The following is a 15164-nucleotide window of genomic DNA, read 5'->3' on the forward strand; positions in this document are numbered from 1 at the left end:
GTAGTTAAGTTCATTTGTGTCATATTTCAGATTCCACATATAAATGATATCATATGATATTTGTCTTTAATTTACTTCACTTAGTATGATAATCTCTAGTTCTATCCATATTGCTGAAAATGGTATTATTTCAATTTTTGTGGCAGAGTAGTATTCCATTTTATATATATACCACATCTTCTTTATCCATCCATCTGTCAATGGATATTTAGGTTGTTTTCATGTCTTGGGTATTGTGGATAATGTTGCTATGAACATAGAGGCTCATATATCCTTTGGAATTATAGTTTTGTCCAGATGTATGTCTTGGAGTGGGATTATGGGATCATATGGCAACTCTATTTTTAGTTTTTTGAGGAACCTCTATGTATACTGCTTTCCATAGTGCTGCACCAACTGGCATTCTCATCAATGGTATAGGAGGGTTCCCTTTTCTCCACACCAGCTTCAGCACTTTTTATTTGTAGAATATTTCATGATAGCCATTCTGACTAGTGTGAGGTGATACCTCATTGTAGTTTTGATTTGCAAATCAATGTTGAGCATCTTTTCATGTATTTTTTGGCCATCTGTATGCCTTCTTTGCAAAAATGTCTGTTTAGTTCTTCTGCTTACTTTTTGATTGGTTTTTTTGTTTTTTTTGTTTTGTTTTTGGTCTTTTTTGCTATTTCTTTGGGCCGCTTCTGCTGCATATGGAGGTTCCCAGGCTAGGGGTCGAATCGGAGCTGTAGCCACCGGCCTACGCCAGAGCCACAGCAACGCGTGACCCGAGCCGCGTCTGCAACCTACACCACAGCTCACGGCAACGCCGGATCCTTAACCCACTGAGCAAGGGCAGGGACCGAACCCGCAACCTCATGGTTCCTAGTCGGATTCGTTAGCCACTGCGCCACGACGGGAACTCCTTTTCTTTTTTTTTTTTTTTTTTTTTTTGGTTTGTTTGTTTGTTTGTTTTAGAGTTTGTATTAGCTGTTTGTATATTTTAGAAATTAAGCCCTCAATAGTCACATCATTTACAAATATTTTCTCCCATTCTGCAAGTTATCGTTTCATTTTGTTTATGGCTTAGGAGAGTAGTATTATTTGAATACACAGGCACATACTAGGAAGTGGCTTCATTGTAAACAAGTATTAATTAACACCGAGCTTGTGGGCTAGGCTGGATCAGTTATTTTTAATGTAAAATATAGTATTCTTACTTTTTTTTTTTGCTATAGCCTTGTCATATGGAAGTTCCTTGGCCAAGGCTTGACATAGCTGTGGCAACACCAGGTCCTTAAGCCATTGTGTCAGACTGGTTATCAAACCTCTGCCTGCAGCCTGAGCCAATGCAGAGACAACAGCAGATCCTTAACCTACTGTGCCACAGTGGGAACTCCACTGTTGGGTTTTTATTTCTTCTTTTTTTCTTTTCATGGCCACACCTGCAGCATATGGAAGTTCCCAGGCTAGGGGTCAAACTGGAGCTGCAGCTGCTGGTTTACACCACAGCCACAGCAACACCAGATCCGAGCAGCATCTGGGACCTATGCTGGGCAACACCAGATCCTTAACCTACTAAGCGAGGCTAAGGATTAAACCTGCATCCTCATGGACACTATGTTGGATTCTTAACCCACCGTGCGGCAATGGGAACTCCTCCACTGTTGGGTGTTTTAAATAATAGTTTTATTGAAATTGAAATATAATTCATATGCCAAAAATCCATCCTTTTAAAGTGTATAATTTAGTGGGTTTTAGTATATTCACAACGATATGTCACCATTAATATTTATATCTAGAGCATTTTTATCATTTCTCAAAAAAAAAAACCCTCCTACTCATTAATGTTCACTCCACATTCTTCCTCTCTGCATCCTCTGGCACACAGTAATTTACATTCTGTTTCTATGGGTTTGTCTATTCTGGACATTTCAGGTAAATAAAATCATAAAATATGTAGCCTTTTGCCACTGGCTTCTTTCACTTAGAATGATATTTTCAAGGTCCATCTGTGTTTACCATGTATTTGTACTTCATTCCTTTTTATGGCTGAATAATACCCCTTTGTATGGGTAAGACACATTTTGTTTATACATTCATCCATAGATGAACATTTGTATATTATTTTTTGTGTGGTCATATGTTTTCTTTTCTTTTGAATATAAACCTTGGAGTAGAATTGATAGTCTTAAGGTCTCTCTATGTTTAACTTTTTCAGAAAGTGCCAAACTTTTCCAAAGTTGCTGCACCATTTCAGATTCTCACCAGTGATGTGGGTGGACTCCATATCTTTACATCTCCACCAGCATTTAATGTTGTCCCTATTTTGGTGGGGTGGCATTGGCCCTATTTTTGTTAGAGCCATCCTAGAGGGTACAAAGTATTGTTTCATTGTGATTTTGATTTGTACTTTTCTTTTTTTTTTTTAATTTTTTTATTTTCCCACTGTACAGCAAGGGGGTCAGGTTATCCTTACATGTATACATTACAATTACATTTTTCCCCCACCCTTTGTTCTGTTGCAATATGAGTATCTAAACAAAGTTCTCAATGCTATTCAGCAGGATCTCCTTGTATATCTATTCTAAGTTGTGTCTGATAAGTCCAAGCTCCCAATCCCTCCTACTCCCTCCCCCTCCCATCAGGCAGCCACAAGTCTTTTCTCCAAGTCCATGATTTTGTACTTTTCTAAGGACTAATGCTGTCTTAGCATCTTTTCATGCACTTATTGGCCATTTGTATGTAATCTTTGGAGAAATGTATCTATTCAAATCCTTTACCCATTTTTTTTGTAATGGGTAATGGGTTGTTTGTCTTTTTATTATTGAATTGTGAGAATTCTTTATATAGTTTGGATCCAAGTCTCTTATCAGAAATATGATTTGCAACTATTTCTGCCCATCTAGGGGTTATATTTTCACTTGTCTATTGGTGACTTTTGAAGCACAAAAGTTTGTAATTGTGGTGAAATCCATGTATCTATTTTTTGTTACTAGTACTTTTGGTGTTTTATCTGAGAAACCACTGTCCAGTTTAAGGTTATGAAGGTTTTGTTTTGTTTTGTTTTTCTTTTCTAGGGCCTCACCCACAGCATATGAACGTTCCCAGGCTAGAGGTCCAATCGGAGCTGTAGCTGCTGGCCTATGCCACAGCCACAGCAATGCCAGATCTGAGCCACATCTGCAACCTACACCACAGTTCATAGCAACGCCAGATCCTTAACCCACTGAGCGAGGCCAGGGATCGAACCTGAAACGTCATGGTTCCTAGTTGGATTCGTTAAGCACTGAGCCACAACAGGAACTCTGAGGTTATGAAGATTTATTACTGTTTTCTTTCAAGAGTTGCATAATTTTAGCTCTTACGTTTGGGTCTGTTAATTTTTGTATATGGTATAAGGCAATAGTCCAAATTCATTCTTTTGAATGTGATTGTCTAGTTGTCACAGTGCCATTTGTTGAAAAAACTATTCATTCCCCATTGAGTTGACTTTGTCACCTTATCACAATTGACCATAAATGTAAGAGTTTATTTATAGACTCTCAGTTCTATTCCATTGATCTATATGGTGACTCTGAGGCCAGTGCCACACTGTATTGATTACTATAACTTTGTAATAAGTTTTGAAATTGGGAAGTACAAATCCTCCAGGTTTTTTGCCCTTTGGTCAAGGTTATTTTGACTATTCTATGACCCTTGAATTTGCATATGAATTTTAGGATCAGTTGTGTTTTCTACCCAAAGGCAGCTGGATTTTTATAGAGACTGAGTTGAATCAGTAACGTTACTGGGTTATGTTAAAGGTTAAATGTGTTCATCTATAGTACTTAGACCTTAAAACAGTGCCTGATATGTAAGAAGGCAATATAACTGTTGTTAACTCTCATTATATTATCATGTGAATTATCTCAAGTAGTCCTTTCTATTTGATACTTTTGCTATTTTTACTGAAATTTTCTCCTGTGTAGTATTTTTCTCTTAATAGCCACAAGTCACCTCCTTTGATAAAAATTATCTTACATGAAAATTCTGTTAATTGGCAAAATCTATTAGAATTGCCTGAGTGTAATTCTTACCTATCTGGAGAAGCAATCATAAAATCCTACACTGCAACATAGAGAAGTGTCTATGCAATTTCTCATTACTATTTCTGAATTTCATGAAGTCTTAAGCTTAAGAATAATGTCTAAAGGTGCTCATATTCCAAGCCATATAATAATTATACTTTCATTGGCTTAATGCACTGTAAATTGGGCTAGAAGCCAACTTCTCCCTTTAAATCATCAATGTGAGCTGAAGGCTAATGTGTGGTAAAAGTTCTTCTTTGATTCACTCACTCACTGATAACAGAGACATGTCAGCATCTACTGGGCTTCTTCTGGAGATTTTGGAGGCAAAACTATAAAGCTTAAAACTATTTTGGGAGTTCCCCATCGTGGCTCAGCAGAAACGAATCTGACTAGCATCCATGAGGACACAGGTTCCATCCCTGGCCTCGCTCAGTGGGCTAAGGACCCAGCATCACCGTGAGCTGTGTTGTAGGTTGCAGACATGGCTCAAATCTGGCAGCTATGGCTCTGATTGGACCCCTATCCTGGGAACCTCCATATACCACTGGTGCAACCCTAAAAAGCCAAAACAAACAAACAAATAAACAAAACAAAGCCAAAAAACTATTTTGCAATGGATATGGAAATACTGCAGTGGAATATACAGCAAACACTTTAGACACAGGACAGCTCACTGAAAGACCCTTTCAGCTGTTTATCAAGATATTTAAGCAGTCCTTAATGTGGTAATTATGTGGTTCTCCTTCAAAACTAGAATTTTTATGAGTTTGAAGTAAATTATGTAAGAGATCAGATATGAAATATGTATCCTTCCCCTGGCACTAACTTAGCTCTAACAATGTCTATTATTTACTTTTCTAAACCTTACAAAATAAAGGCATATATATAAGGTGAGATTCTCAACATTCTAAAATATAGTATCAATGAGGGTTTTATCAAAAAAGCAGAATCACTGTAAGTGATACAGAACATGACATTTATTCATGAGATTGGATTTTACGCAATTGCTGGAGCCAACTAGATAGTCCATAAGCCTACTGCTCTTCTGGGTTGTGTTGTACCTGAAGTGATCAGAACTAGGATCAGGAAGGAAGGATGGACGTGAAGTCAGAGCAAAGTCAGACAGGAATCCAGGAGGATGCCTAGAGCCCACCTGTGTCTCTCATCACCTCTAAGCAGATGACCTGCCAAAGGGCTGTTCTTTCTCTGTGAAGCTGCACACACACACCCAGCCTAGGATTCAGAGGAAACCTTGTGGGAACAAGACAAACTGAACACCCAGTTTTTTTTTTTTTTTTTTTTTTTCCTGTGCAAACAAGATGAGGTAACAGATCAGTGACAACAGATGTGAACTTCAAGGTCTGTGCCCTCTGCATTACCCCGGACACACTTTGAAATTGTACATACTTAAATTTCCAAGAGGGCTGTGAAGTTTTCTCTCTTTTTAAAGGGACATTTCAGTTTATCAGCATCTAGAAATATTCCTCAAGTACCTTTATCCTATTAGTACAAGCCCTGAGAGGTTTTTCTGAATCCGAAATAGCCACTTCGTAAAGTACTGTTGAGCAAAACATCTAAAGCCAAAAACCTGAATTGCTTTAACTACCCTTAGATTTGGGTCATGTCTGCTAAACAGTATTTTAAAGCACACATCAGTTAGGGGTTTGCTTTCTATCCAGGGATACATGTGAGGTCCAGGGATTATACTAGGCCACTGCTATCATGTCCTTTTCAGAAAGATTCCATTTAGAACACATGTCAATATTTTGCTGCCACTGGGGACAAAATAGCTTTATGTTTGGCTGGCTCATGCTGAATCGTAATGACCCAATGTTAGGGAAACATATGAAAAGCATTGATATGGATGAACCGATATTAGTAAACAGAATGATTTAAGAGCTCTTTCAATTCAGGTAAAAATGTTTTCTATCAAGGAGCAGCCCTATCTTGACCTTGACTGTGAGAATTATTGGCAAGCTTCAGGGTTCTCAGTGAGAATATTCATTGAACAAATCTGGGTTTTTGCAATTTCAAGGCCTCCTCAGTCTTGACCCCATAGTACTATGCCCCTTATGGGTACAGAGGAACTGGAATAAAACTGGAGAAGTGTAAGAATTCATGAACAAGAAAGTCGTGCATATGATCTGAGTTTATAAGATAAAGAGTAGGAGTAGAAAAGACATTCTAAGGAAAAAATTAATGATAGCAGAAAATAGAGTTATTGGGCTTTGGGCTATAGTATGAAAAGCAAACTCAAGGTAATAATACTGGTGCTTCCACAAATAAGTATGTATATACAGAATTAGAAATGCCAGGTGGAAAAATATGTATTGAAAAAAAGGGATTTTAAAAATTATACTAGAGTAGTTTGTACAACTCCATAAAGTACATTTGAATTTCTAGATGAATTTCTAGATTAATGTTTTACAAAATTACAACTTTGAAAAATTGATCCTAATGGAGGCAAGATTAAATGGATCAACTCCCAGGGAAGAAAAAGAGAAAGTCATTTACTATCCCCAAACATACCCACAAAAATCACCAGGATAAGATGGTTTCACATAGAAATTATTTTAAACGTTTAAAAATCGGATAACCTCCAGAAGAGATAAACCATTTTTTTTAAATGAACAAAAGATATGAGGCCTCCATTCACAGAAAGGAAAACAAAAAACCCTTAAAAGTGAAAAGATGCTTGACTTTGATCATTATAAAAGAAACACGGGCTAAAAAAGCATTTAGATGTGACTTCTGGCCTATCAAATACTCAAAAACCAAATGTTTCACAACCTTCTTTATAGATATGCACAATGTCTGTGCTAAGTTGAGAAATCTTTAGATATATATATATGTATATATATACATATATAATTATTTATGAAAAAACACCTGATATTTGCTTCAGAATAATCTATTAAAGGGAGAGGTTGGGGCCCATGGAACAAAATTGGTCATGGATTGGTAACTTAGAAATGATATAGTCAGTATGAAAATATACTACTATTCCCTCAAATTTTGTATATGTTTGAAAGTTCTCATAATAAAAAAAAAAGAGAGGAAAAAAGAGGAAAATTCCTACAGTTTCAAAAGATACCACAAAATTAAGCTAAAGGGGAAAATGTTAGTTTATTCTAAAAAAAGAATTTTAGAGAAAATTATTCACTGGCTTAGAAGTGTGCTTAGTATGTGAGAGTAATGATACATCAAGGAGATAAAATAATTTACAGCCAACTTGTATTAGAATTTTTACCCTTATTTTTGTAGTAAACTCAGTGAATTCTTGGTTTATCTCTATTACATTAGATCCCTTAATCGCAGAATGAAACAAAATGGACACTTTAAAAAAAATAGATTTGACTGCATATTAACCATTGTCGACTGAATTAAAAGTTGTTCAATTAAGTTGATTTTGATTTATATTTATGATTTTATTTGAATCTAATTCCATATAGGATCACATCCATTAGTTCTAAATAGCCTTGAAGAAGTATCAAAATAAAAGTTATTTTTAGTAAATCTTTCTAACACAACAAAATGCTATAGAATACACTAAAGAGAATATGTTTGGTTTTTCTTTTTTAATTTAACCTCCCACAACTTCCCTCCTTCCAGAAAATGCCTTCTGTTCTATGATGCACAGGCTACAGGTCCTTATAGTACCTCAGCTGCCCATAATTTAACTCTAACATCCTGGACATGTACAGGATCAAAGAAGCAGCATTTCAAGGTCAATTAATGAGAACCACCTTCAGGCTCTCATTCAGACAGTGAAAGGCTTGCTAGGAGAGTCCCAGATCTCAAATGCTCTTACTAGAGCCCCACACAAACCAAACAATGACGAATGAGGAAATATTAAACATCTGTCCATTCTATGCTTGATAGCTTTATTTTGTTGAAACTGTCTACACTGAATGCAAAGTCATATCACTGATACTTTGTCTATTTCCAAAGTACCTTAAGAATGTTTAACTGGATTTTATGAATTTAATTAGTCCAAGTCACAAGGTCATGGCTTGTCATGACATTAAGTTGTTACTTTGTTACTAGCAAAAAACACCAACCTTTGCATGGGTTAGTCCCTCTTTGTAGTTGTCATCCATACATATCTGTAGCATTTGTTAAGCTCCCCACCAGAGAAAGCAGAGTATATCCTCAAAGCCATGAAAATATCATGCAAAACATCATGCAAAACAGAGGGCACCAATGAATGTGTATTTGATAGGTGAATGGTACTTTCTCTGAGCTCTGACCTATTCACCAGATGAGTTTACATGCTCTCTGCCAGCACAGATCTCACTTTCAAAATGTATAGTTCTTCTGTACTTTCTCCTTTCCCAGGCTGTTTGAAACTGCTCCTTTAAAGATATCAATATTCTATTTTTAGGAGTTTTTTATACTCTTGTGCAACTTAGAATAGAGGGATGAGCTCAGAAAGCCAGACCTGGAAAGCACCATAGTCATCATTTAATCTAAATATTTTCATTACAGATCAGGAAGGAAGGAAAGAGAATACAAGTTCTAAACTTGGCAGGACAACACTTCTACCAACTGCTCAAAGATTAGCTTCATTAATCATGACATTTGCATGGTTCTGGGAAGGTTAAGTAGATTCATACCCTCAGCACATATGTACTGAGTTCCTCCTGTATGCCGACCACTATACTAGGCTCTGTAGATCTAGCAGTGGACAAGGAAATTATTTCCTGAGCTAATGTAATGTATATTGAATAAGAATAAAGCATATCAGGAAAAAAAAGTATGGAAAACCTCATTTGAGGTATGAAATGAACTATGAACTATGAAAACCTTGGGATTTCCTCTATTAGAAACTCAATAAATTAAATCTCACAAATGACTTAACTTCTCTGCAAGTGATTTCTCATCTGTAAACTAAGGGCTAGACCTCAGGATTACTTAGATTTCCTTCTGTCTTTAAGATTCTTCATTAAACAAAGCCTCATGGTTGTTTTGAATTCTTTTCCCAACTTTTCCCAGCCCCTTGCCTTCCCAAAAAAGGCTCTGAGGATGATACTGCAGTTTCTGTGTCTAAAAGACCTCCTGGCTCTTGTGTATAGTTTGACATGGCGATAATGGCAGAGAGTCAGACATGTCTCCTGAAACTCAGCAATTTCTGGCTTTTTCTTCCCTTTTAGAGCCATAGAATCAAGAACTCACAATACCATTCATCACTGTGCAGGAATAAACAATACTGCTAAACTTGTCAGCTTTTTGATCCTTCCCAGATCACTTTTTAGCCCAGTTCTTGGAAAAAGTAGCCTCACCAAGGATTTTATTTTTCTTTATGGTGTTGTGTTTGCTGTGCTAAGGATAGACTAGTGAGGTCATATGATTTTAGAACTCAGAAAATCATATAGTAATAAAAGAGGAACTAAACAAAATACAAAAGAATTTTTTTTAAATTACAAACTAAATGCAAAATAATTATATAGATAAAATGAGTTCCAAATTTTTTTTTTGTCTTTTCTAGGGCTGCTCCCTTGGCATATGGGGGTTCCCAGGCTAGGGGTCTAATCGGAGCTGTAGCCACCGACCTATGCCACAGCCACAGCAACTCAGGATCCAAGCCGTGTCTGCGACCTACACCACAGCTCATGGCAACGCCAGATCCTTAACCCCCTGAGCAAGGCCAGGGATCAAACCTGCAACCTCATGGTTCCTAGGCGGATTCGTTAACCAATGAGCCACAACAGGAACTCCCCCAAAATTCATTTTTAAAAGAACCTTGGAGGTAAACTGCCTCATCCCCAGCTTCCTATGTCAATTCCTTTAGGTAGTCTATTGAAGACATATAAAGGTTTCCACAGTGCCAAGCTTTGCATTCATTTCAAGTGGAATTTATGTTAAATGACACAAAATCTCCACCACCATTCATTTAAAGAGCCTCTCTAGACTGCAGTGGAACTGATCCATGTTAGCCATGATTGTTCACTCTGGATTAGAGCCTATTTGGGAGGCAACCCCAGGCAGTTGATGTACTGCAAATTGCCTATAGGTCAGGAGGATATGGCAGGTCCTGTAATTTGCAAGTAGTGATAGTTTCATTCTATAAGTGGGAATTAATCTTTCATGCAATGGTCCTGAATCTTCTCTCCTCATGCCTGATTCCTCCCTCTGCTGTAAGTTAAATGCAAGTTCATCTTCTCCTACAAAGTCTTCTCTGACCACTGCAGTCCATGAAGATTATTATCTTGTTTTAACTAAAAGCACACTTAGTTGACTCACTTATCAGCTAATCGTGTTCCATCTTACAAAATTATGTTGTATTTTCTTGCATCTTATTCAACTGTAAGTGTATCTATGCCTTGTCAGAACTAGAGGATAGATTACATTTTTGGAATTTTCATCTTTGGGCTTAATACTATGCGTTAAGCATAGTTAACGAGATTTGCTCAAGGTTTAGCCTTTTGTGACCCTGTGACCAAAAATATTGCAAAAAGCATAGTTAACTTTAAGCAAAATTTTGAAGTGTGCTAACGTATCTTCTTGATTCTATTCTTTTGGAACCATGGTATCCTTCAACTTTATCTTCTACTTGGGTAGCTAGTAGTTTTATTGTCTTCCCTCTGATTATCAAGGTTTGTGTCCAGGGAAGAATTTCAGTTACTTAAATATCTTAGAAAAGTTAAATCTACTCCGTTTTTTTCCCAAGAGAATTAACAGTGTTATCCAATTCTAGCAGTGAAATGATAGATTTATCACCCTTTGTAGGAATCACCTATGAGAAGTTTGGAAAGGAAAAAGAATAAAGTGGAGTGATGGTGGTGATAAAGATTATGGGGCTGGAGTGGGGGGACCACACAACTTTGGCAGCAATTTCCCCTAGCAACCCATTTGGCTCAAAGACTAGAAACAGCAACATCTGTAACCAAAAAGTCCTGATAGATTGGGAGTTTCCATTTTGGTTCAGTGGGTTAGTATCCATGAAGATATGGGTTCAATGCCTGGCCTCAATCTCTGGGTTAAGTATCTGGTGTTGCTGTGAGCTGCAGTGTAGGTTGCAGATGCAGCTCCAACCTGGTGTTGCCATGGCTGTGACGTAGGCCTCAGCTGCAGCTCCAATTAGACCCCCAGCCTGGGAACTTCCAGATGCTGGACCGGCCCTAAAAGAAAAAAAAAATCCTGGTAAGATATTTAGAACCATCCAAATGTAGAACTAGTCACTGCAAGGCAGTCAAGCATTGTAGACATCTTGTAAGAATTTCACATCGATAGTCCAGATACCCGTATCCTTGTATTAAGGAATCCACCTCTTTCTGAGCAATGATTATACCTTGTATAGATATTTTAAAAGAAAAAGAATACATTCATGGTCAGCAAATATCCATCCTGAGAGTCCTACTTTCAGGAAGAAAGAATGTTATAAGAGTAGAAACTCTAATCCAAGAATATGTTATTGACAGGTCTTAAAACACCTGACCTTAAAAACAATTAATTCTATAAATTAAAGAAATATACATTCATCAACCATAACAAATGCATAGGATTTAGCATCAACATGGTTCCAGTTTTAGAAAATTCTCATGTAAAAACATGGCAAATCTTCCAAACATTGTAATAATACTGTTTGGCTAATGACCTAATTATCATCTTCATCAGTATTTATCCAAAGACGTGAAACATTTTAGTTGTGACCATGAACTAAAATGACAATGTAAAAAATAAAATTTTGTTTAAATTCATGAACATGCGCATCCTTTTCTTATATGTAGAAAAATGATTATAATTATATAGCAATTTTTAGATATGTCCATGAAATAACCTGTTATTTAAATTTAATCACCTCGGAACTCCTGAAGAGTATGATGTTTTCTGGATTGTAGAGGTGGGGAAATATTCCTCCTTCTCACATAATAGAAGAAAAATTTGGAGTTCCCGTCATGGCTCAGTGGTTAACGAATCCGCCTAGGAACCATGAAGTTGCGGGTTCGATCCCTGGCCTCGCTCAGTGGGTTAAGGATCTGGCGCTGCCGTGAGCTGTGGTGTAGGTTGCAGACACGGTTCAGATCCCATGTTGCTGTGGCTGTGGCATAAGCTGGTGGCTATAGCTCCAATTCGACCCCTAGTCTGCGAACCTCCATATGCCGCGGGAGTGGCCCTAGAAAAGCCAAAAAGACCAAGAAAAAAAAAAAGAAAAAATTTTCTATTCTAGGGACATCTTCATATACCTTCCTCTACAGAGGATATGACAAACTCATTTCTATAACCCACAAATCAGAAAGTTGTACCCAATGGCAAATCATTTTGCTAACTTCAGCAGCGGAAACTTCATCAAGTGTTTAGTAGGCGATGGTGTAAATCAAAGGGATGGGGTGGCAGTTTGGATGTCACCACGGTTGTTGGCAGTGGCCTTTGGCATCCCCCACAGCCAGTGTAACAATACAAGAAATTAAGACTGAGGCAGGAGAGGTTAGGGCAGTGCTAGAAATGGCAAGTGATTTTCCTTCCAGAAAAGTATTAGCAAAATTACCATAGTTATGCTTCAGAATAGCTCTTCCTCTTTTTCAAGGCCTCGAAAATATTCAGCATATTTGCCAAATACAGCAGATTTGCCATTGGAGAACAGAGGGTTTGGTATTTCAAAACAGAAGATTTTAAAACATTGATTTTGAAATGGTTTCAAATCAATGGTTTTAAAGGTTGTCATATCAGTTGTTAATTTTTTTTAATTAAAAAGGAATAGTTTGTATGCATATAATAGAAAGCTTATCATGCATGATTAGATGCAGAATATTCCCCTAAGCTTTTCTCTTATACTGTCCATGTATAATTTCAGCCTCCCTCTTACATACCTGCATCCTCTTGGACAGGTCTGGTTTTTCTGTTCCCTGTGACTCTTCCTAGCACCATACTCCTGACCCCAAGGGACACTGGCTTTAAAAAAAAAAAAAAAAAGCTATGACTCTTTAAGTTCTACTACTGCTGTGGCCATAAGCATGGTGGGTAACCATGTAGCTTTTCGTTCTATGTTACTTGACATGATATAAAAAGATAAGGCCTGAGTGGAATCTTAAAAGAGAAATTGCTGATGAAGTTGCTCTGAGTTAATTCAGAATTTCACAGAAAAGAGGTAGTCCAAATTTTTAACTTGAAAAGCTAAATTTAAGTTGCTTTGAACGAAGGCAAAGGAAAATCAATTTTAATCGTAAATACTCTTTTTCCTCCCACACAGGCCCACCAAAACCATCACTATGACCGATGGGGACTATGATTATCTGATCAAACTCCTGGCCCTTGGAGATTCCGGGGTGGGGAAGACGACATTTCTTTATCGATACACAGATAATAAATTCAATCCCAAGTTCATCACAACAGTAGGGATAGATTTTCGGGAAAAACGTGTGGTGAGTTTTTAACCGTACTGTTAACTTGTCGCAGATCCTACTATATGAAATAGGAATTAAGAAGCTGTGTTGATTGCATTACAAAGTGTCTGTCTTTCATCACATGAAATTCGTAACCTGTCACTTAAATCCAATTAGAATATTATTTTTTACTTTCTCAACTATAAATAACATTTTGCTTAGAAAAAAATTGAGTGACACTATTACTTGTCTCCAGAAGGACACAGGGCAACTAAAATAAATCATTTATGGGTTGATATAGTGTGTTTTCCATGAATTCTTAAGGAATCTTTCAAAACATGAATTAGTCAGTATCTCAAATCATTAACTCTTGATCTGAGTTAAGTTCCTCCATGAAAACAAGCGTTCATTTCCCTACTCTGCAGGAAGAGGTTAAAAGAATGATTGGCAAATAGCTGGAACATGAGCTTTGTGAGTTCTTGCTGCATTTTTATGTATGTGTAGACTCAGCCATCAATCACTAGCTTATTATGAACAGAATGTGAGACCAACCCATGCTATTTTCAAGATAAGGGAGCTTAAGTGAGAATCACAACCACTTCCTTCTTCTATGCTAGACATTAGTGACAGGAAGAAGGATATTGTGACATGTGAGACGTGTAGCATAGGCACAGAAGCTTAGCCAGATTTACCGCCGCCCAAGGTATTCCTGGTTGCCAAGATGGCGGCAGCTTCCAGTTGATGTCACAGATCTACTCATTCCTCAAGAACTGGGGGGAAACAAAAAAAAAAAAAAAAGAAAGAAAGAAAAAGAAATGATGGTTCAGAAGTTAAATCATGTCTTGCCCCTTATCTGAAAGTCAAATAATATAGTCTTTACAATATTGCTTCCCATCCCCAAGGCTTTTTCTGTGCCTTCTCCCCACCCAAATGCTTCCACTGATCAAGGTCCTTGCAAAGTTTTCTCTTTAAAACATTTTCATTAAACCATACTTAAGGGATGGAATAAATATTAACATTATTATGTGCTGCTTAAGCAGGAAGTCAAAAGGCGGTCATTTAAACAATTTTAACTTTTCTAAAAAGAACCTTTGGGGAAAATGGCTAATAAGGGAAGATTTGAAATATCCTGTGTAAACTTATTGAGAAATTTTGTACATATTTCATAGCTAAGTCATTTTGAAAGTCCAGTTCACCATAAAGATAGTCAGGTATTTGTAAAACATTTTACGGTTTTAAAAAATGCCTTCACATCTGATATTTCATTTAAGTTTGCAGTAACTCTGTAAAGTAGGAGAAGACTGTGGGTTTCCATCTGCCAATAAGAAAATAAGATTCTAAGAGGTTAAATGAAGAGTTGATGTTCAAGCCTAGAACTTGGGTCCTGAGTCTGATGTTTGCTGCCTCCATGAGGAAATGACAGAAGGTGTCTAATTTAAGTTTGCAGGATGCCTAAGTTGTGTTGAAAACCATACTTATACTTGACATTTAAAAGTGAGAGTGTATGTGATACTTCTGGAAAAAACAGAGCAAATATTTATTCTGCACTATGAACTTTGATTATAGTAATTGAGAAAAAATATGCTGAGTGAACATGGAGAATTTGAATGTTGGCAAAATTCAAAGCCATATCAACTGATGACATTTGTATTTTTTCAGGTTTATAACACACAGGGATCAAATGAGTCAACAGGGAAGGCATTTAAGGTGCATCTTCAGCTTTGGGACACTGCAGGACAAGAGCGGTAACAGTGAATTATTTCATTTCTAGCTACAAATAGCTAAAACT

General features: G+C 37.0%; 1 protein-coding gene across 4 annotated transcripts in view; it reads left to right on the forward strand.

The window, feature by feature from the left end:
* Positions 1–15164, forward strand: part of RAB27B (RAB27B, member RAS oncogene family) — a 177196-nt gene that overhangs the window by 146289 nt on the left and 15743 nt on the right. For all 4 annotated transcript variants that reach the window (XM_085016832.1, XM_013992879.3, XM_001925811.6 and 1 more), the window contains 2 exons: positions 13243–13414; positions 15035–15120. In XM_085016832.1, coding sequence (XP_084872958.1) covers positions 13243–13414; positions 15035–15120 — 258 coding nt within the window. The remainder of the gene's footprint in view (positions 1–13242; positions 13415–15034; positions 15121–15164) is intronic.

Source organism: Sus scrofa, chromosome 1 (genome assembly GCF_054392235.1).
Source record: "Sus scrofa isolate SSC_HxYL_T2T_F1_AM1 chromosome 1, Sscrofa_HxYL_maternal_Yorkshire_Landrace_v2.0, whole genome shotgun sequence".
Classification (NCBI taxonomy): Eukaryota; Metazoa; Chordata; class Mammalia; order Artiodactyla; family Suidae; genus Sus; species Sus scrofa.